The 16,574-nt window shown below is 40.2% G+C and overlaps 1 protein-coding gene across 1 annotated transcript in view; it reads right to left on the minus strand.

Moving 5' to 3' along the window:
- The window catches only part of B3GLCT (beta 3-glucosyltransferase), a 366,333-nt gene that overhangs the window by 109,814 nt on the left and 239,945 nt on the right, over positions 1-16,574 (minus strand). Inside the window, exons 6-7 of the mRNA XM_063429471.1 lie at positions 10,317-10,428; positions 5,098-5,234 (exon numbers count right to left, since the gene is read on the minus strand). Coding sequence (XP_063285541.1) covers positions 5,098-5,234; positions 10,317-10,428 — 249 coding nt within the window. The remainder of the gene's footprint in view (positions 1-5,097; positions 5,235-10,316; positions 10,429-16,574) is intronic.

The following is a 16,574-nucleotide window of genomic DNA, read 5'->3' on the forward strand; positions in this document are numbered from 1 at the left end:
TAATGAAAGGACAAGAGGGGAGAAATAAAACCACAGCATTTCAGCCTGGGAAATAACAGAACACAGAGTAATACTTGCTTTCATCTGAAGTTTGTTTTCTATTTATTCCAGATGCTTAATGACATTAAAGTTAAAATTTAATTTAGGAAAATGAAGACATCTTAGAAATGAAATACACTGTTGCCTAACCAGTTCTGGTACATCGCCTCGTGGCAATTTCAAAATGATGCACTAACATGAATGAAAAGCAAAATCAAATGATAGTATTTAGGAGTGGAAACATTTCCATACTAAAATAATATAAACGTCTGTTATCCCAAGAGGGAATCCTCTAACCCAGATTATTACACCACCCCGGAGAAAGTTTCAGTGGAAAAAAAACACACAATTAAACCAAATCCCCTTGTTAGTTGCAGTACGAGTCCCAATAGCCCAAAGGACCTCATGCAATAAACTGCTAGAAATCGTTATATTAGCTGCACTAAATACGATAAGTAACACTGGAGAGAAAAGTAGTCTGTCTAGCTCCAAGTGTTCAAATGTAGCTAAATGATGTTGCTAGCTGAGCGTCCCTGCGGCTAGAAACTCAGAAACGGTACAAGTGTCAAATTACTTAAGCTAGAAAAAACTGGAGAGTTGTTGGTATAAGTTCCTATCTGTCCCTAGTCTCGAACTCCATAGCTAGCTAGTAAATGAACGGTAAAAGTCCCGACGCGCGTTTCGCCGACGAGCCGTGTAACGGCGAAACGCGCGTCGGGACTTTTACCTTTCATTTGAAAGGTTGAAATAACTCTATAAACACTTGCATGATTCCAGTATCTCCTCCCTCTGCATGCAGACACTGAACTTTTCTCATAGAGATTCATTAATTCAATTCATCTCTATGAGGAGATGCTGATTGGTCAGGGCTGTGTTTGAATCATGCTGGCTCTTCCCCTGATCTGCCTCTTTGTCAGTCTCAGCCAATCCTATGGGGAAGCATTGTGATTGGATCAGGCTACCACTTCTGATGAGGTCAGCAGACAGCTTGCTTTTTTTTCTAGGCAAACAGCATGCAGATCTACAGCTTCTGGCTTGAATAGAGTTTGCTATATTTATGGAGGCATGAGGGGCCCAGGGGGTCTAGATGGTGGTATTAACACTAAAGGGTCAGGAATACATGTTTGTGTTCCTGACCCTTATAGTGTTACTTTAAACTCTGTGAAACAGCAGGAAGCGCCTCTAGTGGCTGTCCGGTAGACAGTCACTAGAGGCAGTCTTAACCCTGCAATGTAAACAATTCATCAAGGAGATGAAATGGTCTGAGTGCCTATAGTGTCCCTTTAACTGGCAAATCTCAAAAACTCACATTTAAAATATGCATCTTAAATAATGTCTGGATGCTTTTTTGGAAAATCAGACTGTTCAAGGATATAATGTGGATAGGTTAATGAGTAGGCTTGTTGATTCAAGGAAAGATCATTTTAGAGAAGTTTTTCCCCCCAATTGGTGGAAACAAGAAATGACTTCACCTTGGGTTTTGCCTTCTTAAGGATCAAAAGCAGAAACAAAAATGTTTAACCCCTTCAGGACGGAGTCAATAGTGCACGTTCTGATCAAAACAAAACGTAAACAAAAACTGGAATTTGCGCTATATGTCTGTTCAACCGTAATTCACCTCTTTCATATTAAATGCAACCACACTTATTATATATCATTTTGTTCAGGAGAAACAGGGCTTTCATTTCATATAAAATATTTATATATGAAACAATTTATTATGAATAAAATAAAAAAAAAAACTGTAAGAAATTATTTTTTTTTTTTTAATTTGTAGTTCCGCCTCACATTTTAGCTGTAAATGTCATAATACTGTTAGGTTTTACTGCAACAAAATGCACATATTTGTAATCAGCGATGTCTCACGAGTACAACAGTACCCCCCATTAACAGGTTTTATGGTGTTTTGGAAAGTTACAGGGTCAAATATAGAACGTTCCATTTTCAAATTGAAATTTGCCAGATTAGTAATGTTACCTTTGAGACGGTGTGGTAGCCCAGGAATGAGAATTACCCCCATAATGGCATACCATTTGAAAAAGTAGACAACCCAAGGTATTGAACGTGGGGTATGTTTAGTCTTTTTTAGTAGCCACTTAGTCACAAACACTGGCCAAAGTTAGCGTTCATATTTGTTTCTGTGTGAAAAAAGCAAAAAACTAATATTTGGCCAGTGTTTGTGACTAAGTGGCTACTAAAAATGACTGGACATACCCCATTTGCAATACCTTGGGTTGTCTACTTTTGCAAATGGTATGCCATCATGGGGGTAATTCTTATTCCTGGGCTACCATACGGTCTCAAAGGCAACATAACCAATCTGGCAAATTTCAATGTCAAAAAAATGAAATGCGAGCCTTATATGTGACTCTCTAACTTTCCAAAACACCATAAAACCTGTACATGGGGGGTACTGTTATTCTTGGGAGACTTCACTAAACACAAATATTAGTGTTTTAAAACAGTAAAACATATTACAACAATAATATAGTCCATAAAAGTGCCGTTTGTTTGTAAAAAATGCAAAAAACGTCACTTTTACTTAAAATATCATCGTTGTAATACAATTTACCAGTTTGAAACACTAATATTTGAGTTCAGCGAAGTCTCCCGAGTAAAACAGTACCCCCTATATACAGGTTTTATGGTGTCTTGGAGAGTTACAGGGTCAAATATAGTGCTTGCGAATTAAATTCTCTGCACTTTCTCCCTGTGTTGTCAGGCATGTCAATCAAATTTTAATTAATTAAATGACATAATTATGTTAAAAAATTACTTAAATATACACGTAGAATTTTAATATATATGCATTTATAGGTATTTAAATTCTACGTGTATACTAATGTAATCTTTCATGTAATTATATGTATTTATCTATCTATATATATTTGCGGTTATTTGTATTTTATATATAGATAGATATATATAGAATGTCACTCTAAGTGTATTCTGTTTCCAATATATATATATTAATAACAAAATACAGTTAGAATGAAATTACATATGAATATATAATTTATTTTAAATTTTGTTTCAATATTTTATTTATTTATTTTATTATTTTATTTATTTATTATTGTAATTATACGTATATATATATAATATATATATGTAGATCTATTATATATAATATATATATATACATATTATATATGTAACGTCATTCTAAGTGTATTTTAATACTAATATATATACTAATATTAATATTAAAATACATTACGTATGACGTTACATATATATAATATGTATATATATTATATATATAATATATATACATATATTATATATATATATAAATACTTGTATTTTATTTTAACATGTGTATTTAATTTTTTTTTTACACTACCTACCAGCAGGGGGACTCTCTAATATTTTAGACAGTCCCCCTGCTGGCAGATCCATAGCCAGCTATAGGGGGCCATGTGATCGCTCTTTGAGAGCGATCACATGGCCCCCGGGGGCCTCATTTGCTGGAGGGGGGCTGCCTGGGCTCTCAGGCAGACCCCCAGAAGAGGATCGCGGCGGAGGTAAGTATAGCTTACCTCCTGGGGGCTTCAGCCGTTACGGCGTTCTATGCCGCCGCAACGGCTTTAAAGCCCTTTAAAGCCGCGACGGCATAGAACGCCGTAACGGCGTTAAGGGGTTAAAAACAAAAACCCCAAAACAATAACAAACAAAACAAAAACGGTCCCAACTACGAAAGAGAGGACCTTAAAATGTTGGAGTATCCCTTTAATGATAGTGTATATTATTTAAAGGGACACTGTAGGCACCCAGACCACTTCTGCCCATTGGAGTGGTCTGGGTGCCAACTCCCACTACCCTTAACCATGAAAGTGTAATTATTGCAGTTTTTTTATAAACTGCAATAATTACCTTGCAGGATTAAGTCCTCCCCTAGTGGCTGTCTATTAGACAGCCACTAGAGGGAACTTCCTGCTCTATAGCACAGGTTTTCTGTGCTAGAGCGTTGCTGGACGTCCTCACGCTGTGTGAGGACCTCCAGCGTTGCTCAATTCCCCATAGGAAAACATTGAAAATCGTTTTCAATGCTTTCCTATGGGGTGCGCTAATGCGCATGCGCAACTGGGGATTGGGGGTTGGGAGGGAGAGGAATCCTGCAGTGCCAGGAAAACGGATTGTTTTCCTGGCACTGGAGATTCCCTTTAAATAAATGGTCCATAGATCAAAGTATGCAAATGAGAAAAAAAAGTATATTTACATATTACAAATTGTGTTGTGCCACACAAGATAAAAATGGAGTATGAGATTATAACAGAGCAACATCCAATGTTTAAGGTGATATTGTATCAAGTTTTACCATTGACAGAACAGGGCTCGTTCTTGCATGAGCTGCATAATGTACTCATTGAGTATTCCTCTGTTTATACGGTCTACTACTTCATGATAACATAGAAAAAGTGACACCTTCAAATCAATTAACAAATGGGGACAATATCACAACAATTTACCCCCCAAAATTACGGACCTGGAAAAAACTTTTCATATGCAAAATGAGTTTCTCTAGTTCCAAAACAACCAAGTGTACTGCAATCAGCCTTCAATTCCCCCAAATCATTTTGTTTTGGTCAAAAGCTGACCCGTTTAAAGACTTCTTAAAAAAGTCCTTATGAACCACTCTCTTAGTAATCATGGAAGAAATGGAAGTTTACATTCAGCTAATATATAACAATACATATTTCAGTTCCGGATATTTCATCAATAGTTATTATTTTGACCCGAGAATCTCTGTAAAGCCGAGCTAATGATTCAGAGACAATTTGGATGGATATAATTCAGTTTAGAATGAATCTTCTGCTCTCCTCACTGGTAATCTAAATTGGGGAGAATTTGGGGAGCAATTTACTCAAGCTACTGTAATAAAAAAAAAAAAAGAAAATGTGCACAACTAACAAATCTACAGTTAATCTGGATGGATAATACATGGTTGGATCATACATGGTTGGATAATACATGTAATATAGATATATATTAGGTACTGGAACTGCCAACAACAAGATAAATGATTTAGTAAATTCAAGTAAGAGCAACCATTACTTTTTCACAAGTGGCATGCTGAGAGCCCAGCCGGCAGCAAAATCTGGATATTTGAAAACAGAAGGATTTTCTGCAAAGGCGTAATGATGTATTATTGTAGATTCTTCATCGTATAAGGCTTTGCCTAGAAACCAACTCTAAAAGAAAAAAAAAAAAAAAGTATATTTTTAAAGAACATTTCAGAAGGAGATTATGTGTAAATGACCTAACAGTGAAAGGGTACATTTTTTTTCCTGCATAAATACAATTATTTTAAAACAATACATAAATCAACAAGGCAGGGAGTCTGTCCTTCCCTAAGCCGTTAAACTTGTGAGTGGCACAGTGCATAGAGGATAATGCTGCTTTTTTTGTAAGATCAGGTCCCCAAAGAGTTAATGTGGCATATTTATGCCACTGTAATACCTATCCTGAAAAAAACATCTCTTGACCCGTCCTCCCCCTCTAACTATCGTCCCATATCCCTGCTCCCTTACTCATCAAAGCTTTTGGAAAGACTTGTCTTTACCCGTGTGTCTCACTTCCTTAATTCCAACTCTCTCCTTGACCCTCTTCAGTCTGGCTTCTGCCCTCTGCACTCTACTGAGACCGCTCTTATCAAAGTGACTAATGACCTAATCTCCGCTAAATCTAAAGGTCACTACTCCATATTAATTCTCCTTGACCTCTCTGCTGCCTTTGACACAGTTGATCATGCTCTCCTCCTTCAAACTCTTCAATCACTCGGTCTCTGTGACTCTGTCCTCTCTTGGTTTTCCTCCTATCTCTCCCAACGCTCATTTAGTGTCTCCTTTTCCAAGGATACCTCCTCCACTCGCCCTGTCTCGGTTGGAGTTCCCCAAGGCTCTGTCCTTGGTCCCCTTCTATTTTCTCTTTATACTGCCTCTCTTGGAAAACTTATTGCCTCTTTTGGATTCAACTACCACCTGTACGCTGATGACACTCAGATATACCTCTCCTCACCGGACCTCTCCCCGGCCGTCCTGCAACGTGTCACTGCTTGCCTCTCTTCCATCTCTGACTGGATGTCGTCACGCTTTCTCTAACTTAACCTCTCTAAAACTGAACTCCTTGTCTTTCCTCCTCCTAATACTGATCCTCCTCTCTCACTCTCCCTTCAAGTCAGTGATATCCACATAAGTCCATCCCTACAAGCGCGCTGTCTTGGCGTCATACTTGACTCTGGTCTCACCTTTGAGTCTCACATCCAGTTTGTTGCCAAGTCCTGTAGGTTCCAACTCAAAAACATAGCCCGCATCCGCCCCTTTCTTACGCAAGATGCTACCAAGGAGCTTGTCCATGCTCTAGTAATTTCCCGCATGGATTACTGTAACCCTCTCCTGATTGGTCTCCCCAAAAGCCGTACTGCCCCGCTACAGTCTGTAATGAATGCTGCAGCTAGACTGATTTTCCTATCCAGTCGGTCATCTCACACCTCGCCCCTCTGCCAGTCCTTACATTGGCTCCCTGTAACCTATAGGAGTCAATTCAAAGTGCTAACCCATACATTTAAAGCACTGAACAATTCCAGCCCCTCTTATATCTCTTCACTGATCCAGAGGTATGCCCCTCCTCGTACCCTCCGCTCTGCCCGCGACCACCTCCTAACCGCTGCTCGCACCCGTACGGCCAACTCGCGCTTGCAGGACCTCTCACGGGCGGCTCCTCTCCTTTGGAATAACTTGCCTACTGCCATCAGACTCTCCCCTAGTCTTCAATCATTTAAGAAGGGCCTTAAAACCCATCTCTTCAGGAAAGCGTATGGCCTCCCAGAGTAATCTCTCCCTTACATACCTGTCTCTTGCTCTCTCCTATGGGATAGTGCTTTGCTCTCTTCCCCAGCTCTGCTTCACTCCTACCTGATATTTCCTATCCTAATGTTTCTAATACCCCACCTCCTATAGACTGTAAGCTCATTTGAGCAGGGTCCTCTTCAACCTATTGTTCCTGTAAGTTTTCTTGTAATTGTCTTATTTATTGTTACATCCTCCCTCTCAAAATATTGTAAAGCGCTACGGAATCTGTTGGCGCTATATAAATGGCAATAATAATAATAATAATAATAACAATGGTCACAGAAATGCTATACATTTAAGTGTACTAATCTATGACGAACCTTGTTATATAAAGGAAGATTTTAATATAAGCTAGTGCAATATAGGTGAAGTCATTTTTTTTTTTGATACGCAACATTCTTGTTCACACTATCAGGTCAGATGTTTGAAAATCCCCTGAAATTTTAGAAATTTAATTCCTTCTCCACCATAAAGCACAGGGATAGGAGAATGTTTGAAAACTATTAGAAAGCCAGCCCCCCCTCCCTCTGTCAGTTCATGGGAAAGGTAAAGTGATACGTTCACTTCAGTTTTATTGGGATTTTTTTATTTTAAAGCAATATGCTCTTTTTTTCCCTGCAGTAACAAATTTTATTGTAAAAATATGTATTTTTTTCACATATATCATTTTTATTGAAGGATTTTCAAGAGAAAGTGTGACGGAGCTCCTGTACACCAAAGATGGGGTACACTGACGTTGTGGCAGGCTTAAGCAATGTATGATCATATAATGCAACTAAACCCCCATTATTTTTTGCCTAGATTAGGTGTTTTTAATAAAACTGGTCAGCACCAAAATAGCTGTTTAGTAGATAAGGGAGTGCACTGGATTCTCCTTTTTTACTGTACCCCAGCAGCACCCCATTTAAGCATGTTCAGAGACCCTGGAACACTTCAGTACAAGTCTCAGATGATTGACTGGGATCAATGAGGGCCTTTTCCACCCTGGATCAGGCTACTCTGTTTATAGCCCTGGACACCCTTTTCATCAGCAGATTATATCCCTTTCCCCAAACACCAGACGACACTTGGTGAAGGTTAAAACAGCAACTAACTTGAATATACATAGCACACATATTTATGCCCCCAACAGACTCATTTTCATACAATAGAGCACTATAGTACAAGGAATGGTGGGGCTAGACAAAAGCAAGGGCTGAGAACCAAATGGGAGGTTAAGGACGGACAGGGCAGCTCGTTTAAACTGGTCTGGCAGTGTCCCTGGAACAATGCCCTGCTGGGGAAACAATAGGACAGTGTTGGGCTGGAAATCACTTCTTTGAGTATGATTCTTTGAGCTGATTACAGAGACAAAGGGAAGCAGAAACGTGTTCGTGCATAAGTCCATGGCAGAGTAAGGGTTTCCAGACCATTTTGTGATTTTCAGCCTAACAGGAAAACAGGACAGGAAAAAGGGGGAGAGGCACAGACAATCAATACATCCAACATACCCTGTACCAATACTGGGCACATGATGACCAAAACACAAGAGGAATCTGGGGACCCACACATAGTATCTGTTTTTCCATCCCCAGTGATGGTGATTTCCATCACAGAAAGTTCACAACCGTATCATGCTTATGCATCAGACATAATACCCATGTAGACTGCAAGTATTGCTCTATAATTTGTATTCAAAAAAGATACTGGGCACAAACCATATCATTCCATTCTTGGAGTACAAAACGAAAAAGGGGACAACCGGAGGTGGTTAAACTTTAGAGAGGTCAACACAAAAGGTCATAACATACAGTGCTACAAGATGTACCTTTCCATGGAAGGTAAACCATAGAATCTATCGCTCCCTGTGGTTACACATCCCCTATCCCACACTGGTCTAGGATCAGAGTATATTGCAGTAGGACAACCATAGGATGTGCCACGGCCACTAATATTTACTCATATTACCCTGAACTTTAACAGCCATTTGTTCATAAAGGCATATGGTATCTAACCTATTATTAATCTCTTCCATAGACGGGACTATTGTGCTTTTCCAGTAAGATTCTCAGCTTTGCAACAGTCCGCAAATTAAGGATTACCGCGTGGTGTAGATTTGCTTCCATGTCAGGGATTATGTGAAGAAGATAGGCTTCATGTATCAGTTTGAGTGTGTAGTTAGTTACCTTGCTGATAGTTGTCTGGATTTGTTGCCAGAAACTGGTCAAGCCTGGGCAGTCACAGAATATTTGCTCACACTGCCACGACACCTGAGATACAGTGTGATTTTGCAGTAAGCTTCCCATAAGGAAAGGCTTTTTAAATATTTTTGTTGTGAGTTCTAATGCTTTTTGCCATTGCAACAGAGTGAACTGTCGCCCTATGTCCCGGTCCCAGTGAACCATGCAAGATAGCTAGTTGTGGTCTCTTCCACAAGTGCATTGTTGCAGAGGGAGAGGGGTGTAATCGATCTCGAGGATAGTGTGTGCTGTAAATGTATTAGTTTTGTGTGGTGTATTGTACCCACATCAGCCTTACTGTTGGATGTTTTTGATCCTCAGGTAGAGAAACAAGTCCTTTGCTGGTAAAGAGAACTTGGGATGGGAATGAATTTTAATTGTCTTTAGTTATACAAGTTCTCCACTTTGCAGATACCTTTCTGAATACAAATGTATAATGTAAGGCCAGGGGAGCGAGCCTTTAGAGCTTCAAGAGGGGCCAGCATGAGAAGCGAGTTAGGATTTAGCAACATCAGGGCCCAGGCTCACCAGGCTGCATGATAAATTTAGAGCATGTTAAGATAAACTTCACACTGGGGAGTGGCACATTTGCTCAGAGTGGTGTGTACCAAGTGGTGTGGGTACAGGCATGTATTCTCAAAGGCTAACCAAATAGGGGCAAAGGAGGTGGAATAGGAACTAAGGACCCAAATCCCTTGTGCCAACACCGACTCCCTGTAATGGTTGTGGATGTCAGGCACACCAAAGGCCATTCTTGGAGTAAGGGAGTCCCAGTTTATTGTAAGACAGTCAGGGGTTTTCTTTTTCCAAATGTGGGCATTGATAGCGGATTGGAATTGTCTAATAAGGTGAGATTTGCAGAGCAATAATGTATACAGTACTACCCTCCCACTGTATATCTTATTATAGCATATCATTTTGAAAAAATGCTAAATGTAACAATTTCTTGGAGCAAAATGAAGAAAAATGCTCTCTATATATTACCACATAAAATAAATGTCAAGGTACAAAAAAATTAAATTTGGTAAATAAAAATCCAAATGGGAAAATTTAAGGCAAAAATGTCTAACCTGGAAAATATCCCAAATCAACCAGTGTGGTTAATTTATGCAAGATTTTGCAACTCTATTTCCTACGTACAATTCACTGTTTAGTAAAGAAACACGACTAGTATCTGTAAAACAAACAACAAACAAGGATATACCTTAGTGTTGTCAAATCTCTGCAGTGTCTCTAGTAGCCTTTGAAGTTTTACGGTGGTTTCCTCTTCACAGAAAAATATCCACGATGAGTTTTTGCCGTGTACATCTGCAAGACTGAAAAGGAAAACATTATTTATCAAGAACACCGATTGTACAAGCATAATGTCTCAGAAACCGGGCAGATTCTACATGTAATGTCAAAGGTTAAAAATAAAACATGGGACCTAAGCTCCCAAAACATTGTATGTATTCAATTGATTGGGCCTTTCTACATTTCTATTACCTCTAGTGTGGACATTCAACATATTCAGAACAAAATCAACACTGCTTTGGGGGGGAACAAAATTTACCTTAAAGCAACAAATTAGATGTCGAGAAGAACAACGAGCATGGATAAGAAGCAATTGAAAATAGTGGTACAGACCAGGCCAGATTACTCATAAACCATACTTCGGTGAAAAGCTTGGGGTCCATAGTAATGTTACGCTTTTGGTCATTGGCCCTTTGAAACTGAGAAAATGTAGTTATGGATCCCATAATGCATCTTACCCCTGCTGCGGAGTGATAATGATCAGTGATAACTGAAATCTAAATAATAAAAAATAATTAGAGGATGTTCACTAAAGTATCGGGAATTAGGTGAACTTCAGATAGTTGAAATAAAAACAATGTTGGGAAGAAGAAAATGTTCAGTTCTAATATTGCAGAATAAAACAAGAAGTTTACTTTGAATTTCCAACATTTAACACTTTTGCAAATAGCCCATAGAGTCAAATGGAGCCTAGTAAGAGTTTAATAGATATTAATGTGCGGTTGTTGGCTTCTCCACAAAATTATGTTTTCAATAGGTCTTGCAATGATTGAAGAGAGAATGTGAAAAGGAGGATGTGGAGGGGTGAAAACAGTGATTGATGGGAAAGCTAAATCCTGGGATAATGCAGTTCCCATATTGTGTCCTGGGATTGATGACATAATGAAAAGAGGACACACCTTGTTCGAGATAAGCTCTGGTTTTTTAATTTCACTTTGTAAATGACAGGATTTGCAGAAAGAACAATAAATTAAGAATGTTGCGAGATGGGGGAGAAGTTGACATCTTTATGCATTCGTTATGAGAGAGTGGGGAATTTGGAAACAAAGTCTAAGCAAATGATGCCAAATGGAGGGAGTGAGAGATGATGTATTGATACAAAACTCAGAGGTCTGTAAATACATATACACAGTAACCAGACCCAACATAATTTCAATCACTAACATAATTCAGGAACAATGACATTCTGTGCCGCATTCTTAATTCTGAAGATTACTGTTGATGTTACAGTTAAGGTTATCTGTCCTCCCAGTCTTCTCGATACACCTAACACTCGGCCGAACAATACTCTGCACCAAGAATGCAGATGCCGAAATAGGGATCCAGGTAAAACAAATCAAAGACGGTTTTACGCCTTTGTGGGAGACCGTGTTGGGGGGCTTCTGGCATAAAATCACTACAGTGGGTGCTTATAGTGCCAATTTAAAAAGAACAAGAACATGATGCTACCAGACCCATAGTGGCAAAAGGGAAAACTGAGCAAATACCTGGGAAACTTGAGTAGGTCAGAGCTTAATTATGAACGTGGAGCAGGCAGTGTAGCAAACTATTGGTCCGCATGTTCACTTCTTCCATCCTCTTAAAGGCACAGAGTAAATGGAAAACAACTTTTAAAGGACAAAGGGCAGGTGCCCCGATGTCTCCTTTCACTCTATATGTAAAATTCTGAGAGAGATTTCCCATAAAGCAGCTGCTGGTCCAGCAAGAAGTAACAAGCATCCACAGCCTGCTGTACAAAGAAAAACCTCCACATACTCCTCTCTCTCCAATCATGATATCACATGACATCAGAATCATGTGAGCCTAAGGCAGGAATTACTTCCTGTAAACCCTAGAATTAGAAGATAGGAGTTTCTGCTAATATAAAATAAATTTCTATAGGCAGTAAGGCTACTAAGAGGGCATGGGGATTGATATGGGTCAGGGAAGCAAAACCATAGAGATTCAGAGCAAGGGAGCTAACTGTATCTACTTTCAAACTGTGGGATTGTTCCCAATGTGTCTGCTTGTATTCCTGTGTGTAGCTGTAGCTGTCAATGTGGGTGTCTAAATGGATGGTTGAGTGGGTTTATTACTGTGTGTATGAATGAGTATGTATATGTGTACTAGTGAGTGTCTAAATGTATAACTGCAACAGTATATACATGTCTGTGTACCTGCAGGCATGCGTGCATCTGTGAGTGTTTCGTATGTTTCCTTGAATGTGTGTTCATGTATGTCTGTATGTAAAATGTTAAATCCCTTCTCATAATATTGTAAAGCGCTACGGAATCTGTTGGCGCTATATAAATTGCAATAATAATAATGTATTTTACTCTAATCAAAGGGAATAACCATCCAAGTTACCCAGGTCCCGCTACAACTGGTGGCTAGGTGACTTGGTCAGAGCATCTCCAAAACGGCAAGTCTTGTGCAATGTTCCTGGTATGCAGTGGTTAGTACCTACCAAAAGTGGTGCAAGGAAGGACAAATGGTGTCAGGGTTATGGGCGCTCAAGTCTCATAGATGCACATCACATGGAAAGCTAAGGCTAGCTGGTCTGGTCCGATCAAACAGAAGAGCTACTGTAACTCATACTACTGAAAAACATAATGCTGCCCACGAAAGAAAAGTGTGAGAACAACAAATCCGATCAATTTGCAGAACGTAAAGGATCTGCTGCTAATGTCTTGGTCCAGATTCAACAGGACACATTCAGAGGTCTTGTGCAGTCCATGCCTTGACGCATCAGAGCTGTTTTGGCAGCATGAGGGAGACCTGCATGATATTAGGCAGGTGGTTTTAATGTTGTGAGTGATCAGTGTGAATGTTTCTTTGTATGCATGCATCCATGAGTGTCTACATATATGTACTTGTATTTGTGAAAATGGTAAGTGTGCATGAGTACGATTTTTTGAAAGTATGTCTCAGTTGTGTCTGTATGCATCATTTTCTTTCTGTATGTGCCTGTGTGTGAGTAACTGGAAATTAATTAACCCAGAGTTCTACCATTTATAAAACAAAAGGAAAGCATTTACGTGACATTTAAAATGACCTACAATTTGCAGTTCACATTATATATTTAATCCTGCAAATGCATTAAAACCGTATAATCAGCCCTGATGGAGATGGTTTTAAAAAATGTATTCTTATTGCTTAGGAAGACTACATTTAAATTGGCAAGTGCCATCAACTGATTAGTTCATAATAGAAGCACATTCTAAGGGTGAGTAAAGGAGCTTGTCAATCAAGTTCCATTTTTTTTCTATGTATATAGAACAAAAACTTAATACATTAATATTATAAGGCAGAACTGTCACTTTATATGAATTTTAAAGTCACCAAAACAACTTAATGAAGCAGTCTCACTGCTCAGTTCACTGACATTTAGGTGTTGTCACTTTGTTTATGCAGCCGTAGTCACACCTCCCTGTATGTAATGTGTACAGCCTTCCTAAACACTTCATGTAAACTAAGATTTATTGTTTACACTTCCTTTATAGCACAGTCTGTTTAATATATATCCTGCACTGTTAATAGCCAGACCTTGCAGGAGCTTCGTGTGTGCTTAAAGATTAATTTACAGAGTAGGAGACAAAAACTTCTAAAGTTAACATCTAATTGAAAATAAAACCATTTGTTTTCATGCAGGCTGTGTCAGTCACAGCCAGGGGAGGTGTGGCTACGGCTCCATAAAAAAGAAACAAAAGTGATTTAACTCCTAAATGGCAGAATATTGAGCAGTTTGACTGCAGGGGCATGATTTATACATCAAAACAGCTTAATTAAGCTCAAGTTTTTTTTGGTAACTATATTGTCCCTTTAATATGCGGTTTACTTATTCCCCATATTTAACATGTATTTGTGAGGTATGAAAGATACACTTAAATGTAGAAATCATCAATTCTTAGATAAGATAAAAGGATAAATTAAAGGATTACTATAGGCACCCAGACCACTTCAGCTTAATGAAGTGGTCTGGGTGACTGGTCCAATTAGGGTTAACGCTGCAGCTGTAAACATAGCAGTTTCAGAGAAACTGCTATGTTTACAATAGGGTTAATCCAGCCTCTAGTGGCTGCCTCATTGAAAATCACAGTGAGAAGATGCTGACGTCCATAGGAAAGCATTGAGAAATGCTTTCCTATGGACTGAATGAATGCGCGTGCGGCTCTTGCCGCGCATGCGCATTCAGCGCTGACGTCGGAAGAGGGAGGAGAGTTCCCCAGCGCCGAGGGAGCCCGGCGCTGGAGAAAGGTAAGAGTTTTACCCCTTCCTCCTGGCGAGAGTGGGACCCTGTGGGTGGGGGGGACCTAAAGACCCTATAGTGCCAGGAAAACTAGTTTGTTTTCCTGGCACTATAGTGGTCCTTTAAACAGTTCATCAAGCCTCACGTTTTCCTTCTGCAAGCTGTACGTAGAGACTCCAAGCACCATGGCTACTTTAAATCAGAGGTTACTTGTTGTAACCCTTTAAAGCACGGCTGTCAAACGCTTTTGTTCTGAAGGGCACAGCTGTCCACTGAAATAAGTATGGAGGGCCGAATGCATACAATGTATACACACACACACGTGCAAACAAGAAAAAAATTGGGCAGAAAGAACAACTTTACATAATGTCTTAAATGTAAATTATTGCTTTCTTACAACAATAAAGAGGTATTTGTGTGGAGTTTTAGCATTTAAATGCAGTTTGTATGTACTGTTGCCATTGAACGCAGTGGTGTATTTGTATGCAGTGTTGGCGTTTGAGTGCAATGGTGTGTTGTTGACAATGGAATGCAAGGGTGTTTCTATGCGTAGTATTGGCAAATGCAGCTGTGTTTGTGTGAAGTGTGTTTGAATACAGGGTAGTATTTGTACATTGTGTTGGTGTTTGAATGCAGAGGTCTGCTTGCATCTAGTGTTTTAATGCAGAGATGCATTTGTGTGAAGTGTTGGAGTTTGAATGCAGGGGTGTATTGTGTGCACTGATGGTATTTAAATGCTAGAATGTATGGACTACCATACACATATTGTATCAGCCTGTGTGCTGTCTGATATGCACACGCTCAGATATACACAGACATACAAGTACACATACACACTTACAGATGCACAAAGATACATACAGAAACAGGTACACAGAAACACGTACACACACAGAGATACACACATAAGTAACAATTAACATAACCTTTTGGGTGCAGACTGCAGTAGGGTGGCTTAGCTAGGGTTCAGGTAGAGTTGCCTGGCCAGCAGATAACGGGAAATTTCCCGGTGGGCTGTCGGCACCTGGGGCCGGACAAACAGCTGGGTGTGCTGGGGGACTTGTGCTGGTGGCCGCTGGGGGAACTGCGCTGTCTCTTCTCCCCAGCGCGCAGCTTAATGAGACCGGGGCTGGAATATGATGTCTGGCCGCGGTCTCATTCAGCAGCACGTGAGGGCGGGAGAGCAGAGCCAGCACAGCTCCCCAGCGGCCACCAGCACAAGTCCCCCAGCGTCTGCCAGCACAGACAGCCATCTGCACTGCACGACCCCCTGGCAGGTAGTAGTAATGTGTGTCAGTGTAAGTTTGTCTGTCTGTTATGGTGTGTGTCTGTCTGTTATGGTGTGTGTGTGTGTGTGTGTGTGTGTGTCTGTCTGTTATGGTGTGTGTGTGTCTGTCTGTTATGGTGTGTGTGTCTGTCACGGTGTGTGTGTGTGTGTGTGTCTGTCTGTCTGTCTGTCTGTGTCATGGGGTGTGTGTCTGTCTGTGTCATGGGGTGTGTGTCTGTCCGTGTCATGGGGTGTGTGTCTGTCCGTGTCATGGGGTGTGTGTCTGTCCGTGTCATGGGGTGTGTGTCTGTCCGTGTCATGGGGTGTGTGTCTGTCCGTGTCATGGGGTGTGTGTCTGTCCGTGTGTGTATATGTTTAAAAATAGTGTTATTGCTCACCTTTTTTTCCCCACGCAGCGTGCTGGTCTCCCCTCGACTGGCCCTGACTCTATGCCTGAGATCATCAAGCTTGATGATCTCAGCCAGTCCAATGCTTTGCCATAGGATTGGCTGCAAAACGCTACACCAATCAGCATCTCCTCATAGAGATGCATTGAATCAATATATCTCTATGGGGAACGTTCAGTGCCTCCAGAGTGTGGAGGCCGTGAATGTAGGTGCACTGACACAGGAAGCACCTCTAGTGACCGTCTGAGTGACTGTCACTAGCGGTGT

Source organism: Pelobates fuscus, chromosome 1 (genome assembly GCF_036172605.1).
Source record: "Pelobates fuscus isolate aPelFus1 chromosome 1, aPelFus1.pri, whole genome shotgun sequence".
Taxonomy (NCBI): domain Eukaryota; kingdom Metazoa; phylum Chordata; class Amphibia; order Anura; family Pelobatidae; genus Pelobates; species Pelobates fuscus.